Source organism: Phascolarctos cinereus, unplaced genomic scaffold (genome assembly GCF_003287225.1).
Source record: "Phascolarctos cinereus isolate Bilbo 61053 unplaced genomic scaffold, phaCin_HiC Scaffold_726;HRSCAF=1367, whole genome shotgun sequence".
Taxonomy (NCBI): Eukaryota; Metazoa; Chordata; class Mammalia; order Diprotodontia; family Phascolarctidae; genus Phascolarctos; species Phascolarctos cinereus.
Genome location: NW_027556098.1, coordinates 243,723,331 through 243,738,058, shown reverse-complemented (window position 1 = coordinate 243,738,058; position 14,728 = coordinate 243,723,331). Strand labels below are relative to the sequence as shown.

The 14,728-nt window shown below is 36.7% G+C and overlaps 1 protein-coding gene across 11 annotated transcripts in view; it reads right to left on the bottom strand.

Moving 5' to 3' along the window:
* LOC110203966 (uncharacterized) overlaps positions 1–14,728 on the bottom strand; it is a 66,050-nt gene that overhangs the window by 39,716 nt on the left and 11,606 nt on the right. For 9 of the 11 annotated variants that reach the window (XM_078147038.1, XM_078147043.1, XM_078147047.1 and 6 more), the window contains 8 exons: positions 13,320–13,411; positions 12,513–12,630; positions 9,136–9,245; positions 8,369–8,465; positions 6,533–6,642; positions 5,806–5,902; positions 1,316–1,398; positions 544–661 (listed from right to left, as the gene is read on the bottom strand). In XM_078147038.1, coding sequence (XP_078003164.1) covers positions 544–661; positions 1,316–1,398; positions 5,806–5,902; positions 6,533–6,642; positions 8,369–8,465; positions 9,136–9,245; positions 12,513–12,630; positions 13,320–13,411 — 825 coding nt within the window. The remainder of the gene's footprint in view (positions 1–543; positions 662–1,315; positions 1,399–5,805; positions 5,903–6,532; positions 6,643–8,368; positions 8,466–9,135; positions 9,246–12,512; positions 12,631–13,319; positions 13,412–14,728) is intronic. The other 2 variants (XM_078147042.1, XM_078147040.1) reach the window with 2 other exon arrangements.

Genomic DNA, 14,728 nt, shown 5'->3' with positions numbered 1-14,728 from the left:
CACAGTGGATAGAGTGGCAGGCCTGGTGTCAGGAAGACTCATCCTCCTGAGTTGCAATCTGGCCTCACACATTGACCAGCTGTGTGACTTTGGGCAAGCTACTTAACCTGCTTTGCCCAAGTTTCCTCATCTGCAAAATGAGCTGGAGAAGGCAATCCAAACCACTCCAGTATTTTTGCCAAGAAAACCCAAACTGAAAGTAACTGAATAGTAACAAAGAAGTTCAATGATGGTGTTAATGCCAATTTAAGAAGTGCTCTTAACTTTAGCTTACATCTTCACTGGTAAATATCAACTTTTTAACCCAAAGGACTCAATTTATAAGTCAGATCCTCACAGATTCTTTGAGGTTCTCCCTTCATCCTATTGTTGGTGGTAGGGTCTAAATCAAGTATCTGGTTTAGATAAAGACAGGAGCAACAAGGAGTGTGGGGAAATGTGAATTCCCTAGTCTAGGAGCTGCTAATTTGATGTTCTTATGACAGCCATTTGGTTTGAGCTAGTTTTCACCACATGACCGAGTTACTGGCAAAGAAAAAGTACCCATGAATTGAATTCTCTCCTCATAGCACATAACTCTTTGACTTCTTTGAAGAATGTCTGACTTCTTTCTTCTAAAACTGTTTGGAATTGCAGTCTTTGTTTCTTATATACAGCTTCTCTGGAAAACAAAACCGTGTATGTGTTTTAAGTGGGGAGAGTTCTAACTTGGGTATCAAGAGATTGGCATTTACCCCAATACTTTTACTGATAATGGAGTGAATTAGGCCTATTGGATTCCTTTAATTGAAATCTATATAATACTGACAACTTCTTATCAGTAATTCCTTGTGTGTCTTCTTTACCATTTTGTCTATTTCTCCCTCTCTGTATAACATTGCTTTTTAAATTCAAAGCACATAGATCACTTTAGGAGTGGTTGCTAAATTAATGCATGCTCTTGTATTCTGGTTTTATTTTTTTGTGCTCACACTAAATTATACAGATGTTTCTATAATCTTCCTTTTCCTTAAACTGATCGATTTCAGTTCCTGGCATTATTCTTCTCTGTTGGTCATCTAGAATTTTCTCAGTCTCCACTTGCCAGACATTTCAGGCACCTCCAGGTTTTTGGAGTAACTAAAGAATACTACTAGAAATGGTATTTGAACATAACCTCCTTTTACCGCTCCACCTGGTATATTCTCAATAAAAGAATGACAGAGACAGAGGTGGGATACACTTATTTTTTATGACTGTCTAAAAATATTACTGCATTTTTTTTCCTAAAGAGATTCTACCATTCTGAAAACTGACTAGCACTACATGAGTATACCTGGTTCTCCAGAGAGATAACAGAATTGAATAATCATCAAAACCATTTTCCTCTTCAGTTCCACTTTCCACTTCAATTTTTTCCTGTAGAAAAGAAACATTGTTAGGAAGAGAGAAAAAAATATTTTTAAAGAAATTCAAAGTCAAAATTTTGAACTGAGACTACTTTGAACTTTTTGTTTTGGTAATTTTTTAGGCAGAAAAGATGTTCGAAGGAGATTAGAATCGTTTTCTCAATACCCCTTCCAAGGCAAAACATGTGAAAGCACAATAAGGACTTTGAACCAACTTCCAAAAAGTGTAGTCCAAGTGAGAAAGTTATCATTTCTAAAGCATTCAGGCTACCAACTTTGGAAACATCCTCAGAAACCCACAGGAGCCAATGCTCAACAGTCCAAATTCACAAGCACAGAGGGTAAATCCTAATGACACATTTGCAGGAAATTTTAATTATTCTCTGTACAACAATGCAGATAAAGTTGCAAACTTTAAAGAGCAAACCTGACCCAAAGAGAAGATGTGAGAAGAGACTCCTAATCCTCACTCTTTTACAGAAGGGCTCAATACAAGGGGGTGCAATATTATCTATAGTCTACAACATTTTTCAATATATTGACTGCCTTTGCAATTGTATTCGTTTTCTTCCTCTTCTCTTTTATTGTTTTAAAATAAAGTGTGTGAGAAAGGGGCAGAACACTAGGAGAAATTTTTTTTTAAAAAGGTATCAATAAAAATTTTAATTTCTTAAAATACAATGATAACTAAGTCCAGGCAAGAGGTGATAGGAACCTCAACCAGGAAAAGTAGTTCTCCTATGAGTAGAGAGAAAGGAGTAAATACAAGAGATGTTACAGAGGCAGAAGTGATAAGAACTGAAAGCTGATAGCATGATACATAGGCCTAAGTGAGGGAGTCTAAAGAGTCGAAGAGGATTCTGAGAACAGTGAGCTAAATGACTGAACAGAAGGCAGTACCCTCCATAGAGGAAGTGTCAGGTTTTGTGGGAAGAAAATGTGGATGTGTTGAGCACGGGAGGCATGTTGATTGATCTTTTTTCAGTGAAATCAAGCAGCTTTTAGTATAAATAAGAGGCTGAAGGGTATGGGTGGGGTAGGTAGAACCACTGGGGTTTCCATAATTTATAATACTCTTCAGGGGCCTCAGGACAGTGAGAACCCCCACATCCCCCACCCCTGCCAGAGGGGGATCAGTGCAAAGAGCCTAGGTGAAAGGAGAAGCAAGGGTGTATCTACCTGGCTTCCATCACATGCAGGAGATTTGAGGCAGGTAACACTGACTGTCTTAGAGGGATGCTGTACAAGCAGGGAAGAACACTGGGCCCCACATTCTCAGGCCAGACCAGGGATCCCCCTGGTTTTGTGCAAGGCCCAGAGTCAGGGAAGGACCAGACAAGGACTGGTACTCAAGAAACAGATTGTGCTTGGAGTTATACATTTGGGAGTTTTCTGTAGAGAGATACTCATTTACCCAGAGGAAACTGATGAGATCAGGAAGAAAGAGGTAGTAGAGAGAGATTACAGAGAAGAGAAAGCAAGAGAACACTCAGTCTTACTTTATTGAGTGGGAGATAGAAGGTGAGTCAACATAGAGAAATGAAAAATATACAACTGGGTGGGAGGGGTATCAGGAGAAAGCAGTATCATGAAAGGAGAGGGAGGAGAGAATCTGTACATGGAAGGAAAACTCCACTGGGTCACAAGTGGTGGAGAAGTAAGAAATTCCAAAGGCTGAGAAAAAGTGTAAGATTAGACAAAAGATTGTTGGAGATTTTCAGTGGAAAAATTTGAAAAAAACATAGGGACACTCAGGGGCCACTATTACAACATGGCAAACTCTATCCTAAAGCAGTCCTGATCTAAACTCTTTGGTCCTGGTTAAACAAGGAAAAGAAAAAAGTAAGACAGATGAGGAGAATAGTCTGGATAGAAGCAAGTGAACTCAGAGGCCCATTGTGCAAGGAGCCTTAGAACACAAAGAAGTAGGGATATTGTTCTAGGCAAACTGCAAGAAAAACTGCAAAACAGGCACAAAGTTGAGAATAGCATAATACACAGTTTAACTTGGTAAGCTCTGGAGGCATTGCTAGACTTAGCAAAAGAAAGGAATACTCAAACATCATGTACAATAGAAAGAAGTTCCTTTCTGTGATATATTTTTTTCTTTGTTAAAAAAATTATTTGTTTTTAATTTTCAACATTCACTTCCATAAGATTTTGAGTTCCAAATTTTCTTCCCATCTCTCCCCCTCTCTCCACCTGAAGATGACATGCAATTTGATATAGACTCTACATATACATTCATATTAAACTTATTTTCACACTAATCATGTTGTAAAGAAGAATTAGAAACCATGGGAGAAACCACAAGAAAGAAGAAAAAAAAATAGAGAGAGCAAAGAAAATGCTTCAATCTGCATTCAGACTCCATGATTCTTTCTCTGGATATAGATAGCATTTTCCATCGTGAGCCTTTTGGAGTTGTTTTAGATCCTTTTATTGCTGAGAAGAGCTAATTCTGTCAGACTCAGTCATCACAACGTGGCTGTTTCTGTGTATAATTGTCTCCTGCTTCTGTTCACTTCATTTAGCATCAGTTCATACAAGCCCTTCCAAATTTTTCTGAAGTCCACCTGCTCACAACTTCTTACAGCACAATAGTATTCCATTACATTCATACACCATAACTTGTTCAGCCATTCCCCAATTCATGGGCATCCCCTCAACTGCCAATTCTTTCCCACCACAAAAAGAATTACTATAAATATTTTTGAACATGTCGGTCCCTTTCCCATTTCTATGATCTCTCTTTGGGATACAGACCTAGAAGTGGTATTGCTGTGTAAAAGGGTGTGCACAGTTTTATAGCCTTAGGGGTTCCAATCTATGGTTCACCAATTGGTAAACGGTCAAAGGATGGGAACAGGCAGTTCTCAGATGAAGAAATTAAAGCTATTTATAATCATATGAAAAATGCTCTTCATCACTATTGATTGGAGAGATGCAAATCAAAACAACTCTTAGGTGCTGCATCATACCTATCAGATTGGCTAACATGACAAAATAGGAACATGATAAATACTGGAGATGTGGGAAAATTGGAACACTAATGCATTGTTGGTGGAGTTGTGAACTGATCCAATCATTCTGGAGAGAAATTTGGAACTATGCCCAAAAGGCTATAAAAATGTGCATACCCTTTGACCCAGCAATCCCACTTCTAGGGCTGTATCCCAAAAAGACTGTAAAAATGGGAAAAAGCACCCACGTGTGCAAAAATATTTATAGCAGCTTTTTTTTTGTGGTAGCCAAGAAGTGGCAATTGAGGGGACACCCAACAATTGGGGAATGGCTAAGCAAGTTGTGGTATATGAATGTAATGGAATACGATTGTGCTATAAGAATGATGAAGAGATGGACTTCAGGAAAACCTGGAAGGACTTATATGAATTGATGCCGAATGAAATGAGCAGAACCAGGAGAATATTGTACACAGTACAGCCACATTGTGTGATGACTGAGTCTGACAGAATTAGCTCTTCTCAGCAATAAAAGGATCTAAAACAACTCCAAGAGACTCACGATGGAAAATGCTATCCACATCCTAAGAAAGAACTATGGAGTCTGAATGCAGATCGAAGCATACTATTTGCTTTTTCTTTTCTTTTTTTTAAAATTGTTTCACTTCTTTCTTGTGGTTCCTCACATTCGTTCTAATGCTTCTTTACAACATGACTAGTGTGAAAATATGTTTAATAAGAATGTATATGTAGAGCCTACATCAGATTACATACGGTCTTGGGGAGGGAGGAGAGGAGAGGGGAAGAAAATTTAAAACTCAAAAGCTTATGGAAGTGAATGTTGAAAACCGCAAATAAATAAATAAATTTTTCAAAAATAAAAAGAGAGAAGTTCTTCGGGGGGAGGAGGAGGGAAGAAAAAAAGAAAAAAGTTACATGATAACTTTATGTATATATTTAAAAGGAACAGCAAGTTCTTGATAACAGATTTTCAGTTTCAGGCATAATCACCTTTTTGTAAAAATTGTACTACGTCATGGTAATGCTTGTTTTACTTCTTAAGTTCAGAATAAAACAAATACTTTCTTTTTCCAGAAAAAAAGCAAAAAAGCATATGGAAGTGAATGCTGAAAACTAAAAATAAATAAATTAATTAGAAAAAACTATTGCCACTTGAAAAGAATAAAATTACAATGGTAAAAAAATAAAATTTTTGCCACCTTCAGAATTCTGTGGGAACAAGGGAGTGGCATTTCCTCTCTGTAGAAATAGTTGTTTTCAGTTTTTGGGGTTCCAACTACCAGTACCACCCAAGTTGGGGGCATTACTTTAATGCTTTTCCTATAGCCTCCTCATTACATCTCATACTTTTCAGGACACTGCACACAAATAGGCTCTAAGTAAATCACTGAATTCAAATGGGAAAAGTACTAATGAACTGAACTCTCTCTCACCATGGCCAATATCTTTTTCACTTCATTGTAAAATTTCTGTGCTCTCTCTTGACAGGCTGTTGTTATGATCAGCTCCTGTGTTTTCAATTCAGTTTCTCTGAAATATAAAATAAACATTTTAAGTGTTTTAAGTGGAGAGTGTGGATTTGGATATCAAGATTCTTGGCTTCTCTCCCAATTCTTCCACTGATCTAGTTGAATGAATTTAGGTATAGTCGATTCCATTCATTGAATTCTACCTATCAGTTATTCTCTTGTGTGTCCCCTTTACCGTTTTGTCTATCCATCACTCTCTGTAAAACATTCCTCTTACTTCAAAGCATATATGTTTCCTTGTGGGTGACGGTTCAAATATTGTAGACTCTTTTATTCTGGTTCCATGTGCTCACATTAATTCACAGTTTTTCCAAAATTTTCTTGTTCCTTATACTAATCTATTTAACATTCCTGCCATTATGCTTTTTATAGTGATTATTTAAAATTTCTTCAGACAGTCTTAACTTGTCAGGCTTTTCAGGCATCTCCAGGTTATTGGAGAAAATTATTTGAAAATCACCTCTCTTTTTACCTGTTTGCATAATAGTCTCCATTAGGTATATTCCAAGTAAAAGGATGACAGGGACAGACATGGGATACAGTTATGTTTTAGACTTTACCAGGATGCTGCAAGATTGTTTTCTTGAGATTCTACCATTCTTAAATCCCCACTAGTTGTACTTGAGTTTACCTGGTTTTCCAGGTAGATGCCAGAGTTGAAACATCAAAATTAACATACTTTTTTTTTGTGATGGCTTTCGTTTCAATGATGCTGTCCACTGTAGGAGCTTCATTGTTTTCCTGTGGAAAAGAAACATTTTTAGAAAGAGAGAAATAAAATGTGTTTAAAAAAAATCAAAACCAAATTTGGGAAATCTGTAAGCTGAACTTGTGTTCAGATGAATTTTCTTTTTGGCCAATATGATTTATGAAGGAAGTGATAGTCTTTTCCTCAATACTCCTTCTATCGTGGAATGTGTGAAAGTGAAATATGGATTTTGAACTGACTTTCAAAAAACCTAGTCCAAGCCAGAAAGAGTCATCAGTTCCAAAGCATTCAGGCTACCAACTTTATAAAGGGTAAACATTCTAAGAAACACACAGGAGTCAGTGCCCAAAAAGAGACACAGAAAGAAAATCCTACTCACGTATCTGTAGCAATTTTTCTTTAATTTCCTCAGCTCAATACAAGCATTTTCCCCCCTGAAAGAGGAAGCATGATCCAATGAGGACAAATGAGAAGAGATGCCCTCCAGGACTGGCAAAGCAATATTGCCTCTATTTTCCTACTTTGTTCAATGCATTGACTGGTCTGGTTCATTGTTTTCCTCTTCTTCTTCTCCTCTTTTATTGTTTAAAATATTTCTTGTAATGTGTGTAGGGGTCTCTGAAAGAGAGGAGGGACACTAGAAGAAATTGTGGAGATCTTAAAAAACAAAAGCTGTTATTAAATTTTTTAATTTTAAAAAGTGTTATTTCAGTAGTCCAGGCAAGAGGTGAAAGCAGTATGAATCCTGCAGGGTAAGTAGTGTTCCTGTGAGTAGAGAGAAGGTGTCACAAAAACTTAGAGAGGAAAGCTTATCCAGGAGAATAAGATTATCATCAATGGTGTCAAAGTTTGCAGAGAGGGCAAGAAAGATAAGAACTGAGAAAAAGTCTTTAGATTTGAAACAGAAGTCATCATTGCTAACTTTGCATGATTTTACCGCAGTAGGAAAAAACAAATTCAAAGAATTCAGACCAGTGTAGGTAAACATTTATGAACTGATATAGAACAAGTTAAGGAAAATATTTGGTATAACTAATATTAATAAACTTGAGAACAACAGTGAAAGTTTGCCATTCTCTTATTAATTGTATTGAAAAATCATAGCCTAAGCCTAGAAAACAGAAGGCTCCAAATCCAAAATACATATTCCTTCAGATTCAGTTATGTTTGCAGGTTTTACTGAACTGTTTGTTCATGAAGTATTTATGTATGTATGTATGTGTATATTCATGCATGTATGTTTGTATTACAGAGAACTGTTCAATGGTGAAAGTATGTATGAATCTCAGAATTACTACCTTATACATACATAACATATAGATAAACTTTATAAACCCGTTTCCCACAATATAATTGATGTGATGAGTTTCACAAAGTTTACTAGTGTTTCAAATTGTTGAAACCAGGAAGAATGATTTGTTTTAAGTAATAGTTCTTTTGGAAACAATAGTGAATTTATATATTACTATTGCTACTTGAAAAGAATACTATTACAATAATTTTAAAAAATTTCCCCCTAATTCAGAATTCATAGGGACACGGGTTTGACATTTTCTCTTTGCAAAAACATTGGTTTTTATGTGTTGGGATGCCCACCCAAACTGCTAGCAACTCCAAGTTGGGAACATTGCTTTTACTTCCTTTCTATCTCTTCCTCACTCTATCACACAATTTTTGGGAGAGTGCACACAAACAGGCCCTGAATAAATCCTTGTGGAATTTAATTGGGAAAAGTATCCACTAATTGGACTCTCTCACCATGGCACATATCTCTTTAATGTCCTTGAGGAACGTTTGCGTTTGTTCTTCTAAAATTGCTGTTTTAGCCAGTTCTTGTTTTTTGAAATCACTTTCTCTAGAAAAACAAAATCAACATTGTGTGTGTTTTAAGTGGGCAAAATGCTGACTTGGGTATCAAGAGTCTTGGCTTCTATCCCAATTCTGTCATTGATACAGTTGAGTGAATTAGGTATACTGGATTCCATTCATTGACATCTATATAATATTGTCAACTTGTCAGTCAATCACTTGTGTGTCCCCTTTAACATCTTGTCCATTCATCACCATCTGTATGACATTTCTCTTGTAATTCTAAACATGAATGTTTCCTCGTGGGTGGTTCCTAAATTAATGTATACTCCTTTATTCTGGTTTTATTTTCTATGCTCATAAGAATTCACAAAGATATTGCCAGAATTTTTCTGTTACTTATACTGATGTATTTCAATTCCTGGTATTCTTCTATAATAATCTAGAATTTTTTCCGATAGTCTCAACTGGTCAGACCTTTCAAGCATCTCAAGGTTTTGGAATAACAAAAGAATATTATCAGAAATGTCATTTGAACATAACCTCACTTTTTGCCTGTTCTGCATATGCACTCCATTTGGTATATTACCAATAAAAGGCTGACAGTGACATAGGTGGGGTGCGCTGTTACTTTTGTAACTTCTCCAGTATATGCCACTTTCCCCCCTAAGTAAGTATTATTCTTCTGAAATCCCACTAGTAGTATATGTGTGTACCCGATTTTCCAGAGCGGTGCCAGGATGGAAGAACGATAAATAATCTTTTCTTTTTTGGTTGTGTTTTCCTTCTTATTCAAGTTTTCCATTTCTGTAACATAATTTACTTCCTGTAGGGGGAAAAAGATTTTTAGAAAGAGCAAAATAAAATATACTTTAAAAAAATTCAAAGCCAAATTTATGAGCTAAGACTACTCTGAACTTATATTCTGATGATGTTATTTTTCAGGCAGGAAAGATTTCTGTGACTGATAATCCTTTCCTCAACACTCCTTCCAAGGATGAACCTATAAAAATGCAATATGGACTTTGAATCAGGTTCCAAAAAATTCAGTCCAAGCAAGAAAGAATTATCAGGTCAAAAGCTTTCAGGTTACCAACATTATAGAAGGTAAACATCTTAAGAAAAGCACAGGAGCCTATGTCTAACAGTACCAATTACCAAGCATAGAAAGGAAATCCTACCAACACATCTGCAGGAATTGTTCTTTAATCTCTTGAGCTCAATGCTGATAATTTTACAAACTTTCAAGAGCAAGAATACTTTAAAAAGGGGTGCGAGAAAAGACTCACTCTGCTCAGTCCTTTGCAAGGTAGAAGGTACCAGGAGGTGCAATATTGTCTATTATTTTTCAGTGCATTCACTCGTTTTGCTAATTGTGCTTCTCTTTTTCATATCTGTTTTGTTGTAAAATATTATTTCTTCTGATGTGTATAGAGATCTCTGGGAGGTAGGACACTAGTACTAACTTTGGCAATTAAAAAAGCTATCAATAAAATCTCAATTTCTAAAAGGAATCTTTTTTTAATAGTTCAGGTACAAAGTGATAAGACCCTTCCAAACTGTATAAAGTAGTGTTTCTATCAATAGAGAGAAAGGAATAAATGCCAGAGATGTTACAGGAGTAGAAGTGACAAGATTTGATAAGTGATATGATGATATATAGGTATAAGCTAGGTACAGTGAAGAGTGGAAGATGATTTTGAAGGAAGACAGCTAGATGATTGGATAGAAGGCTGTGTCCTCAATAGAAGAAACAAAGTTTAAATTTATATTAAACAATTTAAATTTAAAGTTGAAAAAAAGACAGCGTTTGTGAACAGAAAATGCAGATGTGTTGAGTATGATATACATGTTGATTGACCATGTCTGGAACTCAAGAGAAAGATTGTGCTTGGATCTACAGATTAGGGAGCCTTGTGTAGAGAGATAATCCTTGACTGAAAGGGTCTGCTGAAGTCAGCTGTAAAGAAGTTGGAGAGAGAAGATTACAGAAGGCAGAAGGCTAGAGGGCACCCAATCACATTGAGTGGGAGATGGAAGGTCATCCAACATAGAGAAATGAGAAGTGTACAACTGGGTAGGAGGGGCAGCAGGAAGAAAGTAGGGGGAAGGGATTGATTTTGTATGTGGAAGGGAACTGTGTCAAAAGTGATAGAGAGGCAAGTGAACACAAATATGGCTGAGAAAAGCCAGAAGATTCAACAGTTAAAAGATTATTGAGGATTTTCATGGGGGAAATTTGAAAAAAAATAGGGCTCACCATTTCATGACAAAGTATATCCTAAAGCAGTCCTTATCAAAACTCTTTGGTCATTGGTAAAAAATAAAGAGAAAAGAAAAAAGCAAGGTAGATGAGGGCAACAGGATGTATAACCAATACCATAGAAGCAAGGGAACCCAGAAGTCCATTCTTCAAGCAACCTAAGAACCCAAATGCATGGGAGTAGGATTCCTTGTTCTAGACAACTGAAAGAAAAACTACAAAGCAATTAGGCATTAAGCAGGTTTTGAACAGCATCACACACAATTTAGTAGGATAAGCTCTGGAGGGATATCTAGCCTTAACATAAGAAAGGAATATTCAAACTTTGTGTAAAAGAGAAGGAAGTTCCTTTATTTGATTGTGATATATGTGATTATGTGATTTTTGGGGGAGATTCATAACCAAACAAGGGTTAGAGTCCAATATAAAAGAAAAAAACAGATAATTTAACTGGATTACATCCACAAACTTTGTATGAACAAAATCAATACAGCTTACAAGAGGAAAAACTTTCAGGTGGAAAAATTCATTGTTGCAGACATCTTAAGAATTAATACAAATTGATAAAAATTTAGTCTTTAATATCATCCTTCTCACCTTCAGTAGGCAATTATCCAATAACATTATTACCCAGTGGTTTTCTAAAGAAGAATTAAAGATCATCAACAGCCCTATGAAAAAATACCCTAAATCATGAATAGAAAGGGAAATGTCAATCAAACCCATTGGGTTTTTATTTCATCCAAATAAAAACTGGTAAAAAATGATGATATATGGGAACAGGCATATTGGGAATGCTGTGGAATGACAGGCTAACTCTTCATATGATATTGGAGGAGCCAAAAATGTCTAATAGTTACAAAGAAAACCTTTGGAATTATGTAAGCAAGGCCATTAAAATGACTATGCCCTTTGAATGACTGATCCCATCACTGGGCACAGATCTTACAAGTACATTATAGACAAGAGAAATATTTCCTACACACAGCCACGTTTTCCTGGTGGGAAAAAAAGTAGATGCCTATTGATCAGCAATTGGCTGAACAAATCGTGGAATGTGAATCTAATGTGATGTTACATTGAGAGTCAAGAAGCATTTATTCAACATTTATCATGTGTCAGTCACTGTGCTGAAGTCTGGGGATACATGGAAAGGCAAAACTATACTTCCCTGCCCTCAAGGAGTTTACTTTCAATTGTAAAACACCACCACATTGGATATTATATATAGTAGATACACATATAGAGCCCAAATGGAAAATAATCTCAGAAGAAAGGCACCAGCCAGGCTTTGAGTATGGATGGTCACTAACAAAAGGCTCTTTCAGAAGGTAGAATTTAAATCTTGTAGAATGTGAAAGCCAGGAGGTAGAGATGAATGGAGAGAACATTTCAGACAGAGAGAACAGAGAGGGCACAGAGTTGGGACGTGAGGGTGGTGTCTGAAGAAGAGCAAAATGCCCTAGGTTGCTGGATCTTAGATTATTTGGGGAAAAGTAAAGCGTAAGAAGACTGGATAGGTTGGACAGAGGCCAGGTGGTAAAGGACTCTAAAAGCCAAAGACAGGATTCTGTACTCCTCAAAACCTACATAAGGAGAGCTGTCCATCTGCTCAGAGTTTTGGGCATAAAATGGAGGCAAGCCATTAGCCCCTCTGTTGACAGACAGCATGCCTCTGTTAATATAATGGATTTGATTATGTGCATGAAATGCTTCAGTTTACTCTTCTTCTTAATTTCAATCTTGACATCACTGTGTCTCCAGTTTTCAGGAGACTGCACACAAACAGGCCCTGAAGAAATCCTTGTTGAATTCAAATGGGAAAAGTACCCATGAATTGGACTCTCTCACCATAGCACATATCTCTTTGATTTCCTTGAGAAATGTCTGTGTTTTCTCTTCAAAAATGGTCTTTATTGCCAGTTTCTGTTTTTCAAATTCAGTTGCTCTGGAAAACAAAACCAACAGAGTTATACAGTTATACCTTAAATGGGGAGAGTTGTGACTTGGGTATCAAGAGTCCTTGGCTTCTAGACCAATTTTCCCACACATATAGTTGAGTGAATTAGGTATATTGGATTCCATTCATTGACATCTCTAATACCGACAACATCTTGTCAGTTATTTGCTTGCATGTCACCTTTAACATTTTGTCCATTCATCACTATCTGTGTAACATTTCTCTTTTAATTCTAAACATGAATGTTTCCTTGTGGGTGGTTACTAAATTAAGGCACACATTTTTATTCTTATTTTTGTGTCCAAGCTAGTTCACAGGGAAGGTTCTAGAACTTTCCTTTTCCTCCTACTGATCAGTTTCAATTCCTGGTATTCTTTTCCTATGTTGATAATCTAGAATTTCTTCAGACAGTCTCAGCTTGTCAGGCACTTCAGGTATCTCCAGGTTTTGGAGTAATAAAGGAATATTATTAGAATTTTTATTTGAACATAACCTCTCTTTTTACCAATTTGCAAGATATACACCATTAGGTATAATCCGAGTAAATGGATGACAGGGACATAGGTGGGGCTGGGATAGTGATACCGTTATTTTTATAACTTCATCAAGGTACTGTCACATTGGTCTTTCAAGAGATTCAACCATTCTGAAATCCCACTAGTAGTATGTGAGTGTACCTGGTTCTCAAATGAGATGCCAGAGTCAAATCATCATAAAAACGATTGTCCTTTTCAATGACCTTTTCATCTTCCCTAGCTTCAATTTCTTTCTGTAGAAAAGAAATATTATTAGAAAGAGAAATAAAATACTTTTCAAAAGCAATTCAAAGTCAAATTTTGGAGCTGAGACTACTTTGAACTGATGTTCTTATGATGATTTTTTTTCAGGTACTAACGATCTCTGACAGAGATTAGAGTCATTTCCTCAACACCTCTTCCAAAGCAGAACCTCTGAAAGTGCAATATGAATTTTGAATCAACTACCAAAGAGGACAATCCAAGCAAGAAAGAGTCATCAGTTCCAAAGCATTCAGGTTACCAAATTTATAGAGGGAAAACATCATAAGAAACACACAGGAACCAATGCTCGACATTCCCAGTTTACAAGCTCAGAAAGGAAATCATATGGACACATTTGCAGGTATGTGTTTTTAATCTTTGCAGCTCAATGCAGAATTAACTCTGAATAGCAAACATGACCTAAACAAGAGATGTGAGATGAGACTCCAAGCTCTCAGTCCTTTGCAGAGGTGGGAGGTACAAGGGGGTGCCATATGCCCTACATTTTAATACTTTTTCTCAATGCATTGACTGATTTTGCTCATTGATTCCCTTTCCTGCCTCTTTCTTTCACTGTGTTAAAATGAAGTGTGTGGGCAGCTCTGAGAGGGAGGCTGGACAGAAAGACCAGGTGTGGCAATTTAAAAAAAAATTGGTCAATTTAAAAACCTATCAGTAGCATTTTTCATTTCTTATAAAACAATATCATTTCCATAGTCCAGGCAAGAGCTGATGGGGCCCTAAACCTGAGGAACTAGTGTTCCCATGAGTAGAGAAAAAGGAGCAAATGTAAGAGATGGTACACAGGCAGACGTGACAAGAGTTAATAACTGTGCTAGGAAGACTCATCTTCCTGAGTCCAAAGGCAGCTTCAGACATTTATCAGCTGTGTGACCCTGGGACAAGTCACTTAACCCTGTTTGCCTCAATTTCCTCACCTGTTAAACAAGCTGGAGAAGGAAATGGCAAACCACTCCAGGATCTCTGCCAAGAAAACCCAAAATGAGGTCCAGAAGACTTGGACATCACTGAAAAATCATTCAACAAGAGAAATGGTGATTGAAAGGTATAAGTGGGGGAAAGTGAAGAATCAGAGATGATGCTGAGCACAGAGATCTAGGTGACTGAACAGAAGCAGTGTCCTTAACAGGAGGAGCAAAGTTCAGTGGAGTCACAGGTTTCAGAGGAAAATAATTTAGATGTGTTGAGCATGAGATGCATGTTGATTGATTGATTGATTAATTTGGTCTGGAACTCAAGAAACAGATTGTGCTTGGAGATATATATTTAGGAGTCTTCTGCAGAGA